At 43.8% G+C, this 12488-nt stretch overlaps 1 protein-coding gene across 1 annotated transcript in view; it reads right to left on the bottom strand.

Moving 5' to 3' along the window:
* Nucleotides 1-4154, bottom strand: part of Pdpr (pyruvate dehydrogenase phosphatase regulatory subunit) — a 37524-nt gene extending 33370 nt beyond the window's left edge. Inside the window, exons 1-2 of the mRNA XM_021169533.2 lie at nucleotides 3882-4154; nucleotides 2140-2273 (exon numbers count right to left, since the gene is read on the bottom strand). Of these exons, the coding sequence (XP_021025192.1) occupies nucleotides 2140-2273; nucleotides 3882-4105 (358 nt within the window). The 5' untranslated portion in view covers nucleotides 4106-4154. The remainder of the gene's footprint in view (nucleotides 1-2139; nucleotides 2274-3881) is intronic.
* Nucleotides 4155-12488: the final 8334 nt, after the last annotated feature.

Genomic DNA, 12488 nt, shown 5'->3' with positions numbered 1-12488 from the left:
CTACAAAGCAAGTCTCAGGGCTGGTGAGATGGCTCAGCGGTTAAGAGCGCTGACTGCTCTTCCAAAGGTCCTGAGTTCAAATCCCAGCAACCACATGGTGGCTCACAACCATCTGTAATGAAATCTGATGCCATCTTCTGGAGTGTCTGAAGACAGCTAAAGGGTACTTATATATAATAAATAAATAAATATAAAAAAAAAAAAAAAAGCAAGTCCCAGGACAGCCAAGGCTACACAGAGAAACTGTGGCTCAAAAACAAAACAAACAAAACACCAGAAACTCTCCACCACTGAAGTTCCCAGGCTTCCTTTCATCCATTACTGGTCCACTCCAGTGAAAACAACAGGTTAAAGCAAAACCCTACACCCCCTGCCTAACTCTGCAGTATTCTCTATGTCTTTGCTGCCTCACAAGCATAAAAGACAAGCCAATGAGGGGTTCTAGGCTGTGACCTGGATCTAATGCTAGGCTAACCCATCTTTCACCTTGGGCCTGCCCTACAGACATCTGACTCAGACTGGCTAATATTTGACTCAAGCACTGTATGTTGCCATCAGATTCAGTCCAACCAAAATGGAGAATCTCTCACTTGTCCTGCACAAAGCAAACATCTCTTCTGGCCTCTGAGGGTGCATGTATGCATATTTGTACATACACACATACAGACAGGCACAGACATACAATATATAATCTTAAAAAAAGGAAAATTATAGCTGGGCAGTGGTGACACAAACCTTTAACCCTAGCACTCAAGAGGCAGAGGCAGGCAATGTCTGTCAGTTCAAGGCCAGCCTTATCAACAGAGTGAGTTACAGGACCACTGTTACACAGAGAAACCCTGTCTCTAAAAAGAAAGGAAAAAGAAAAAAAGAAAAGAAAAGAAAGATTCACTAAGAACAAAAAACCAAGGACAATGTTGTGGAACTACCTTCACTAAGTTCATTTCAGAGCCTTCGGTGGCCAAGTTCAGTTATGCTGACTACATACCACTGTTATGTTCTGTGTGTTATAAAAGTTATGCTGACTACATACCACTGTTATGTTCTGTGTGTTATAAGGTTTATTAATCTTAAACTTCATAACTGTAAGCTTCACATAGGACCCGTCAAATTAAAGGTCAATATAAAATGTTATGTCTAAAACGGCTTGAGTCAGGGCTGGCCACCAGGCAGCACTTCCAGCACCTGCACCTGCATATGCGCTCACTGTGGGTTTTACAGCTTTAGCCTTTATAAGCTGGCCCTGAGAAATGTCCACCATGTGGATTCAGCTCTCCAGCCTGAGCTGTTGCCCTGGCTGATCAGTCTTGGGGTGTGCATTCAATAAACCATCCCTGTTTAACTGAGGAAAGTGTTTGCGTGGTTTGCAGGGCAATTCCTGGACCCAAACAGTTCAGACAGTCTCCCTAGATTCCCCTAGCTGGTCTCCTCACTAGCTCCAGTACTATTACAGAGCTACTTAATTTATAATTCTAAGTCTTCTTTCCCCTAACTACACAGACAATATATTTCCATATCCCATAATATTAATTGGTAGAGTTTTATGAGTTGAGCTATGATTTACCTGCTAAGCACCTGAACAGTCTCCTTCTCTTTGTTTAAGAGCTAAGTGCTTCCATTTACTATACTTAAACAAGTGAAATACACTAACGACTTTCATATCATGGCAATGATAGGATTTGCAGGCCCTGGGTGCAATACACTCCCTACTCCCACCAAAAAAATTATAGACTCTGAAAATGACCTGGGATTACTGACTGCAATCTCCTCAGCCTGTACGTAAAGAAGGTGAAAACCAGCTACATGACGTGCTGAAAGGAACACTCTGGCTTGGCAAATCCTCCAACACAAATGTGTTTGTTTGTTTGTTTGTTTTTTAGATTTATTTATTTCATGTATATGCATATATAATAGCTGTCTTCAGACACACCAGAAGAGGGCATCAGAGTCCACCACAGATGGTTGTAAGTCACCATGTGGTTGCTGGGAATTGAACCCAGGACCTCTGAAGAGCAGCCAGTGCCCCCTCCAGCACAAGTCTTAGTCATCAGGTCCGACAGAGTACAGAAGCAGAGGCAGTAACTGCTGAGTAAGGGTTTAGAGACAGGAAGACTAACAAACAGCAGGTTACCTGCTTACCTGTTTGGATCCCTGTTTCTTGTTCTAACTGATGGTAGAGGTTGTTTGAATAGTTAGCCATCTTCTGTTCAATGCTTGAATGCCTAGCAGTGCTTAGGATGCCAGCACAGAACCTTGTTGAGCCAGCAGCCAGCCTGCAACATAGATGCAAAATTCTGTTAGAAAGACTCACTTATATCTGTGGGTCTAAGTTCAGGTTCCAAGATGAGAGAAGTCTCATCGGATTAACAGCAGTGGTTGTTCTTACAAAAGCCAGGTCTAATTCCCAGCAACCACACACTGGCTCACTATTGTGGCTCACAATCGTCTATAACCCCAGCTAGGCAAGGAACCACACACCTTTAATCTCAGCACTCTGGAGGCAGAGGCAAGCAGATCGCTGAGTTCCAGGCCAGCCAGAACAACATAGTAACATTCTGTCTTAGCAGTTAGGACCTCGGTTTGATTCCTAATACCTGCACAGTTGCTCAGAGCCATCTGTAACCCTCTTCTGGCCTCCACAGGCACCAGGCATGTATGTGCTATATATAGACATACATGTAGGCAAAACAGCCATACACACAAAAATAAACAAAAAAACAAAGGAGATGGCTCAGTAGTTAAGTGAACCTTTATTCTTCTAAGTGAACCGAGTTTAGCTCCCAGCACCCACTCCGTAGCTCACAACTTCCTGTTAACTCCTGTTTATTTGACGCCTCTGGCACCTGCACTCATGTACATGTATGTACACACACACACACACACACACAAAATCACAATAAAAAATCCTGGGCTGGAGAGACAGCTCAGAGGTTAAGAGCACTGACTGCTCTTCCAGAGATCCTATTTCAATTCCCAGCAACCACATGGTGGCTCACAACCATCTGTAATGGGATCTGATGCCCTCTTTTGGTGTGTCTGAAGACAGCTACAGTGTGTTCATATACACAAAATAAATAAATCTTAAATCCTTACCCATCCCCCCAAAACAAAGGTAGATGAGAGATCATACACATATACCCCACACATATACAATAGTTTATTTTTAATTTTTTAATAATTTACTTATGTGGTCTTTTGTCAGCATGAATGTCTGTGTGCCTGTGTGAGGGTGTCATATCTTGAAGTTACAGACAGTTATGAGCTCTACCAGGTTAATTTTTTAAAATGTATTTATTTTTACTTGTTTGGATGTTTTTTCCTACACATATCTGCATAACACATGAGTGCTTCATGACTAGAGACCAAAAGAGGGTATCAGATCTGCTGGACCTGGAGTTACAGATCCACGTATGACCTAGGTGGATGGCTATAACCTGCCATATGGGTGCTGGGAACCAAACCCTGGTCCTCTGGAAGAGTAGCCAGTGCTCTTAACTGCTGGGCTGTCTCTTAAGCCCTGCAAATATAAAACTATACTGAGTCAAACAAAAATTAGTAAAAGAACATGGGCAGGTGTAACCTCTTTTGTTCAGCTCATGACCACAAGACACAACTGTACTGTGTGAAGAGGAAGATGAGCTGCGCTGTGAATTCTTGTCTTAAAGACACTCTGCTGAAATTTGCTTGCTACCTCTACAATGCAGAAAACATGAGTGCTAGAACATGGCTAAACACGGTGCATATTTCACCTTGGGTCTTCTCACACTAGTGAGCAACATTTAGATTAGCTATGGGGATGACATTATGAAAAAGACAGGGAGTGACAAAGCCCTGTACTGTCATTGCAGCCAAACCCCAAGGCAAGTCAATTTGATCCTTACCTGCCCTGCTCCAAAAGGACAATATCTTGCCATCCCATTTTGGAGAGGTGATAGGCCACAGATGTACCCATGATTCCACCTCCACAGATGACCACCTGGGCCTGGGCAGGCAGAGCGATAGAATGCGCCTCCGCAGCTGATGTGCTGCTTCTCGCTGATGACCAGGTCAGCCATCCTGGGCTAGTCCTTTGTCTTTGGACAATACAGAGCAACCGGTAAAGCATCACCACCTGGAAGATACGTTTTCACTCAGCTGAGAAGATCCAAAGAATATGAACTAGAAAGAAAAAAAATTCATTCCATGTAAGTCCGTTCTCAGGACTAATGAGAAAAAGATTTAACATAGAACAATAGCCCTTTATGCGACATATATTTGAAGACCTATGTTCCAAATTCTGCTTAAAAAAAAAAAAAAAGCCAGACATGGTGGCACATGCCTTTATTCCCAGCACCCTGGAGGTAGGATCTCTGAGTTCAAGGCCATCCTGGTCTACATAGAGATTTCTAGGACAGCCAGGACTACAAAGAGACCAAGTCTCAAAAACAACACACACACACACACACACACACACACAGGAAGATAGCAGCACAAGCCTATAAACCTAAAGTGAGGACAGGAGGATCCGCAGAAGTTCAAGGTCATCCTCAGCTACACTGGGATTTCAGGGCCAGCTACACTGGGATTTCAGGGCCAGCTGGGGTCGGAGATCTTGTCTAAAGATAGAAACAGACAGACATAGACAGAAAGAAATGTAAGAAGCAATGAGATGGCTTAGTATGTGAAGGCACTTTGAAATGGGGCATAAGGAAGAGCAGTGGGAAGGTCAGGAAGGTGAGGCATGAGAATAACATCGGCAGATGAAAAGAAAACAGCTATATGAATGTTTAGACAGAACGGTAAGTATATGGAAAGACCCTTAAATAAGACAAACCAATTTGATGAGCCCCACCCCTCCAAAAAAAATGAAGGCAGGGGCTACGATATAGTGATGGAAGGGAAAATGCTTAAGACAAACCTGAGAAAAACAGGCAGGAGTCAATTCTATAATACTTGAATGCCATAATAAACAAACAAACAAACAAAATCACTAAAGCAAGGGAATCAAATGATCGTGCATGTTTTTCAAAGGTCAGTCTGGCTCCACGGTGGAGAGAGGATGGTGAATGAAAGAAAAAGATGAAAAAGGAAGATCCTCCAGCAGTTCAGCATCACAGTGGCTGAGACTGAACACGGCAGAGAAGTCAGGAAAATGAACATACTGTTCTGGAAGCAGAAATGACAGAATTCAGCCAGTCATGATGATGCACACATGTGATCCCAGCACTCCAGAGGCTGAGGCAGGAAGATCTCAAGTTCAAGGCAAACCTGACAACAAAGAGAGACTTGTCTCAAACAAAGAGAATGTTCCACTTCTGGTGTGAATAATGCAGCTGAAGAGCCAGAAAAATGCATCAACAAAGCATGGAGTGCTTAGGAAGACAAGAGGCGAGACCCAGAGCCCAGTGAAAGAGGCAAGCATAGAGGTTCAAATATTAGACACTTTTCCATGGAAAGAAGGAAAGGGGCTTTATCTTATCGTTTACACACAAGTCGTACATAGTTCTACAAGATAATAAACCTAGGGCTGGAGAGATGGCTCAGTGGGTAAGAGCACCCGACTGCTCTTCCAAAGGTCCAGAGTTCAAATCCCAGCAACCACATGGTGGCTCACAACCATCCGTAACGAGATCTGGCGCCCTCTTCTGGAGTGTCTGAATAAATAAATCTTTAAAAAAATAAATAAATAAATAAATAAATATAAATAAATATAAATAAATATAAATAAATAAATCTTTAAAAAAAAAAAAGATAATAAACCTAATAGGCTAAAGAAAAGAATCATACTGAAAGTAGGATGTAAGTTGAGCCTTGGAGGGGTGATGTTTGGACAGAGACAAAGACATAGAAAACAGGGGCTGGAGAGATAGCTCAATGGTTAAGACCACTGGCTGCTCTTCCAAAGGTGACTGTACTGGCTATTTTTTTTTTTCCAAAGATTTTTTTTTTTTAAAGATTTATTTATTTATTACATGTAAGTACACTGTAGCTGTCTTCAGACACTCCAGAAGAGGGCGCCAGATCTTATTACAGATGGTTGTGAGCCACCATGTGGTTGCTGAGAATTGAACTCAGGACCTCTGGAAGAGCAGTCAGTGCTCTTACCTGCTGAGCCATCTCTCCAGCCCCTGTACTGGCTATTTTTTTGTGTCAACTTGACACAGCTGGAGTTATCACAGAGAAAGGAGCTTCAGTTGAGGAAATGCCTCCATGAGATCCAGCTGTAAGGCATTTTCTCAATTAGTGATCAAGGGGGAAAGGCCCCTTGTGGGTGGGACCATCCCTGGGCTGGTAGTCTTGGGTTCTATAAGAGAGCAGGCTGAGCAAGCCAGTAAAGAACATCCCTCCATGGCCTCTGCATCAGCTCCTGCTTTCTGACCTGCTTGAGTTCCAGTCCTGACTTCCTTTGGTGATGAACAGCAGTATGGAAGTGTAAGCCGAATAAACCCTTTCCTCCCCAACTTGTCTCTTGGTCATGATGTTTGTGCAGGAATAGAAACCCTGACTAAGACAGTGACTCACAACCATCCATAATGAGATCTGATGCCCTCTTCTGGAGTGTCTGAAGACAGCTAGAGTGTACTCACATATAATAAATAAATAAATCCTTTTTTTTTTGTTTTGTCTTTTTTGTTTTGTTTTGTTTTTCAAGACAGGGTTTCTCTGTGTAGGCCTGGCTGTTCTAGAACTCACTCTGTAGACCAGGCTGGCCTCGAACTCAGAAATCCACCTGCATCTGCCTCCCGAGTGCTGGGATTAAAGGCGTGCGACACCGAGGCCTGGTTAAATAAATCTTTTAAAAAAAAAAAAAGAAAGAAAGAAAAAGAAGGAGGAGGAGGAGGAGGAGAAGAAGAAAATATAGAAAGCACACATACTAAAGACAACAGAACAGATCTGACTATCAGATCTGCTTAGGAAGGTAATACAGACTCAAGTACAGGAACTGAAGGAAGAATCCAACCACAAGGAACTCTGAATATTTGATCTGGTATGGTCCAGTAAACAAGAAGTAACTACTGGCTGAAAAATTTAAAAGTAGGGTTTTAGCCGGGCGTGGTGGCGCACGCCTTTGATCCCAGCACTTGGGAGGCAGAGACAGGCAGATTTCTGAGTTCAAGGCCAGCCTGGTCAAAAAAGTGAGTTCCAGGACAACCAAAGCTATACAGAGAAACCCTGTCTCGGGGGAAAAAAAGCAGGATATTGGCAAAAATCTAACAGGAATACTGTCAAGTCTCAAGAAACTAAAGGCTGACCTACTGGCAGACTATGCCAGCATTAAAGAGCTTAAGACACAGGGTGGCAGATATGTGGGAATCAGGGCTGCCGCCACCTCCACTATCAGCATCTGGACTTAGACTCCCCATTGGTCTATGTCCTCTAAGACCAAAGACACACACACATACACACTATCAGAGAGGACTCTCAGAACTGCAATCTTTTTTTAAAAAAAAGATATATTGCATACATACATATATTATGTCTGCATGTATATGTGTGCCATATATATGTGTGGTCCCTGAGGAGGTCAGGCTAGGGTGTCAGATCCACTAGGACTGGAGTTACAAATGGTTGTGAGCCACCCTATGGGTGCTGAGAATCAAAGCACGGCCCTCTAAAAACAGCTAATACTCTTAACCACTGGCCATCTATCTTAGTGCTCAGAACTACAATCTTGGCAGACAGGGTGTAGAGAGAAATCTCATGCAAGTGGAAATCAGTTATTATTTCTGCTTCCTATGAGGCTCTATCTGATGGGTCTCAGTCTGGTCTAGCAACACACAACTAAGACCCAGCACTTGAGAAGCTACAGCAGGATTCTGAATTGCAGAACAGCCTGCGATCCATATAACCATGTCTCAAAACAATCCAAGACCAAAAAAACCCAAAAAAAACAAAAACAAAAACAAAGATACAAACTTCTCTACATGAGCAGTTTTCTGAAGTCTCATCTTCATAAAACTTTCTATCTATTACCCAACCTCACCTTAAATTCTCCACAAGGCCCTCTAGGCTACACTTCTAAGTTAAATACACACCCCTTTACTAACATTCTCTCCACCTGCAATGGAAACACAACTCTCAACTGGAGAATTATCTTACCTGTTCTACTGTCTGGCCATCTTATTCCATTATCAACCATTGCCACTTGTTCATGCTTGTTAAAGACCCTTGGGCTGGCTGGTTTTATATCAACTTGACACAAGTCAGAGTCAACTCAACTGAGAAAACGTCCCATCAGATTAATCTGTGAGCAAGTCTATGATGTATTTATTGGGATTCAGATCTGGAACAAACAGCTGAGGGGAATATTGAACCCTCGTAGCATCCCTCAGTCCCTACCTGGCATAGCCTGTCTTCTATCTAAACTGTTCAACCCAGAGGCTGGGCTTCCCCTTCCCCAGAGGGTCTTTCCTATATAAGCCAATCATTCTAGTCTCTTCCCTCTTCTTCTCCCCGCCCCGCTCTACATTCTCATACATTCTCATATTCATTCTCCCCACCCCCACCCCCCACCACAGAGCCCACACTCTTTCTTTCTCTTCCCCCCTCCTTCTGTCTTCCTTCCAATGGTGACTTGCCTGGCCTCAACCCTTGGGACCAGTGAACCCACCTGAGAGCTGCTTCCCAATAAACCTGCCTTTATTCACTCTAATCGGCTTAAATTGGCTAATTTTGCTGCCAGAGAAATAACATCAATATTTTCTTGATTAATGATTGGTGTGGGAAGGCCCAGCTATAGACACTGCCACCACTGGGCAGTGTTTAAAGAAAACAGACTGAACCAGGCATAGTGGTGCACACCTTTAATCCCAGCACTCAAGAGGCAGAGACAGGTGTGTCTTATAAAGCGAGACTCTTAACCAAAAGCAGGTTGAACAAGCTCTGGAAGTAAGCCAAGAAGCAGACCGCATCCGTGGCTTCCATATCCACTCCTGCCTTCAGTGCCCTGACTTTCCTGGACCATGGACTTGAGAGTCAGATGATGGAATAAGCCCTCTCCTCCCCAAGGGTTTGGCTACGGTGCTTTATCACAGCAAGAGAAACCCTAAGACACCCCTGCTCCTCTGTGACTCAGGTTAGCTGCCTGTGCCAGGGCTAAGCAGCTCTACTCAGGGTTCTGAGCCCACAACATGCTCTTCTCTCTGCCTTCTACCTACCTGCTTGCTTCCCTCACTAAGCAGACAGCTCTCCCAGCTCATTCCTGAAACCTTCAGCAGGGTGAGTCTAGTCTCTCCACAAGTGTTAGAACCCTCATCCTTCCTTCTCTGCACTCCAGCCCAATCCACTGGCCTCTTTCACACTCTGGAATTCCCTGCCATTTGCCCCGTCTCCTCAGCATGGTAATACACTCAAGATCCTCCTAGATAATCTAATAACAGAAACAAAAGCTCCCTACCTAAATTTTTACTTCAAAAAAATTTAAACTATACAAATTAGTCTTTGAAAAAAGGAGTTCCTATATCACAATCATCAGTATCAATGTGCATGGTAATTTCTTAGAATTATGTTTTCCACCATCCTGTTGGAAGATGTTTTTTATGCACTGTGTATTCAAATGCTGAATTCTGCAAACAGAGATCTGGTTACAGGCCAGCATTGTCCGGTTAAAACACCTTAGTGAAGTTGAAATTTCTGGTTTCTTCACAAAGTCGGCTATGTCAAATGATGTTTTGTTGGGGCACACAGGTAAAAGGATGTTTTTCTATAGAAGACATGAGAAGCATGGTGTTTAGAAGGAATATAAATATGACCCCACAGACAGAGGGAGCATCAAGCATTGGTTCGCTTTGTGCTGCCTCACTACTCTTCGCTGACGACATGCATGCACTGGCTTGCCTTACATTGCATTACTGAGCTTCATTATGGTGACTTCATAGAAACTCGAAAAAGAACTTACAGTGAGGTTCCTGTGGCTTCTTGCCACTTTCATGGACTTGGGCCGGTTGTCAAGTCTCAGGGTTTCTTCCGGATTGAACTGCAGTTGCTGATTTGTGTGTAGTGTTTACGGAGTGGACTGGTCTGCAGCTACTGATTGGTGTTTAGCTTTTGCTAGTGGACTGAACTGAGAACAGTGAAGACTGGAACTGCCCCAAAGAACTCTTTCTAAACAGGTCCACTTCCCCTGTATCCGAATAACCCTTCTTTTCCACCGCCTCTCGTGGGTGGTGGGCTAGAGGGGAGGTTAAAAAATATACACCTACATCTTAGAATCTGTCCAGCTATAGTGCCTAAAGATTTCAATAAATATAAAGGTCGCTGTGTCATTATTCAGAGGAAGGGCAGGCATAGAAAACCATACTTTTAACCCATCCAAACCGTGAGTTCCAATTTCCTTACACTTTAATGACTAGACAGTGGCCGAAATTTTTGTCCTTGTTCTTTTTTTTTTTTTAAGATTTATTTATGTATATGAGTACACTGTTGCTGTCTTCATGCACACCAGAAAAGGGCATCAGATCCCATTACAGATGGCTGTGAGCCACCATAAAGGTTACTGGGAATTGAACACAGGACCTCTGGAAGAGCAGTCAATGCTATAACTGCTGAACCATCTCTCTAGCCCCATCCTTGCTCTTTTGAGACAAAAATTTCACATATCCTAGCTATGTAACCAGGCATGACCTTGAACTCCTGATCTTCCTACGTCCACATCCCAAAGTGCCGAAATTACAGTGTGCAAGTTCTACGACTTTGCTTGTTTTATTTTATGTATATGGGTGTTTTGCTTAAATATTTGTCTGTGCACCATATGTATGCAGTGCTCAAGGAAGCCAAGAAAGGTAAAGCAGTACCATAAACTCTTTCCCTACCTAGAAAAAGAGAATAACAACAAGAAAGAAACATAACAGAGAATTCCTCCCTGAGAAACCCTTCCATTCCCCAGTCCTTTGTCACTGTTTTCTCAATAAAGTTATGATCTCTCTGCAAGACAGGAAGAAAAGAACAAACAGGAGTTTCAGGAAAGAACAAAGCACGTTTAATGCCCAGCCTGATAAGGCCAAGAAAAGACTGTTGATGACCTTCAAGAGTGAAGAGATGAGGGCAGAAAAGACTGAAGTATACCAGGAAGGGAGGGCTAGAGAGAGATCTTAGTGGTTAAGAGCACTTACTGTTCTTGCAGAGGGCCTGGGTTTGATTCCCAACTCCCACAAGGAGGTCACAATCTTTAACTTCAGTTCCAGTGAATTCAGTGCCTTGACTTTTGTGGACATCAAGCGTGAACATGGTGCACAAACGTACACATAGGCAAAACACTCATAAAATAAAATGTGATATATATGTGTGTGTGTGTGTATATGTGTATATATATATTTTTTTCATTTTAAGATAGTTTAAAAAAGAAAAATTTATACCAGGAAGATAAGTTATGAGAGTCTACTCCTGAAGGGGTCTGACAGTAAAAGCAAGCAGGTTTCATGGGAAAAGGAGGTAGAGCCAGGGAAACAGACACTGAAGACTGCAAACTCATTCAAAAGAAACGTCAGGAAGTTTTGCATTTTCTTGAAATTCGTGAAAATTAACTGTATCTCTACTAGTAAGAGTAACTTCTAAACAGCCTTAAGACCCAGACTGATTGTGCTCGGATCTTACACCAACAAGGTGGCAGCTCAATCCTGGAGCAGTGCTCACACCTGAAATTCCCACCACACTGGATACTGAATCAGGAGAAATGCTCCAGGTTCCAGGTGAGCCGGGGCCACGGAGCAAGACTCTGTCTTTAAAAGGCAGTCACAGTGACAGTTCTAACAACTCCTGAATGCTTCCTCTGGTAACAGCATGAGCCACGGGTCACAAAGAATGAAGGCTCAATGTACATTGACACATCTCCCACACATAACTCGGGGGAATCACCAGGGCAAGTTTACAAGCAACAGAATGACCCTCCGAACAGTTTGATCGTACAAGTTCAGGATGCGGTAATTTTCAACAAATGCACCGATGGCTGAGAGAATTTAAGAAAAATTATACAAGTTCCTGCCGCCAAAAAGAGGACCCTCGGGCCGGGCGTGGTGGCGCACGCCTTTAATCCCAGCACTTGGGAGGCAGAGGCAGGTGGATTTCTGAGTTCGAGGCCTGCCTGGTCTACACAGTGAGTTCCAGGACAGCCAGGGCTACACAGGGAAACCCTGTCTCGAAAAACCAAAAAAAAAAAAAAAAAGGACCCTTAAAGGACGTCTTTATAACTAGACCCTCGACCACATCACCATCCCTACAAACCAAGATTGCATAAATGTTCGAAGTAGGCTTGGAGACCGTGGACTCGCACCTCGGGATCACACACAACTGTCACCCCAAGTCACCCACTGGAAACCCGAGGGCCCTGACTAGGTCTCTGACAGGAGTCGGTGAAGCACAGCCGAGCCGCACATTGCAAGGTGGGAAACCATTCCACCTGCAGAGACGCGGGGCCACCTCTGGCCGTGACAGCAGTGCGCGCGCGTCCGCCCGCCCGAGCCGCAGCCCGCCCGGAGGCCCGGTCGGCCGCCCTGGGAGAGCCCGCGCGCAGG

The sequence above is a fragment of the Mus caroli genome, chromosome 8 (genome assembly GCF_900094665.2).
Source record: "Mus caroli chromosome 8, CAROLI_EIJ_v1.1, whole genome shotgun sequence".
In the NCBI taxonomy this organism is placed as follows: Eukaryota; Metazoa; Chordata; class Mammalia; order Rodentia; family Muridae; genus Mus; species Mus caroli.
The sequence above is the reverse complement of the archived record's forward strand: the minus strand, read 5'-3'. Positions and strand labels throughout refer to the sequence as shown.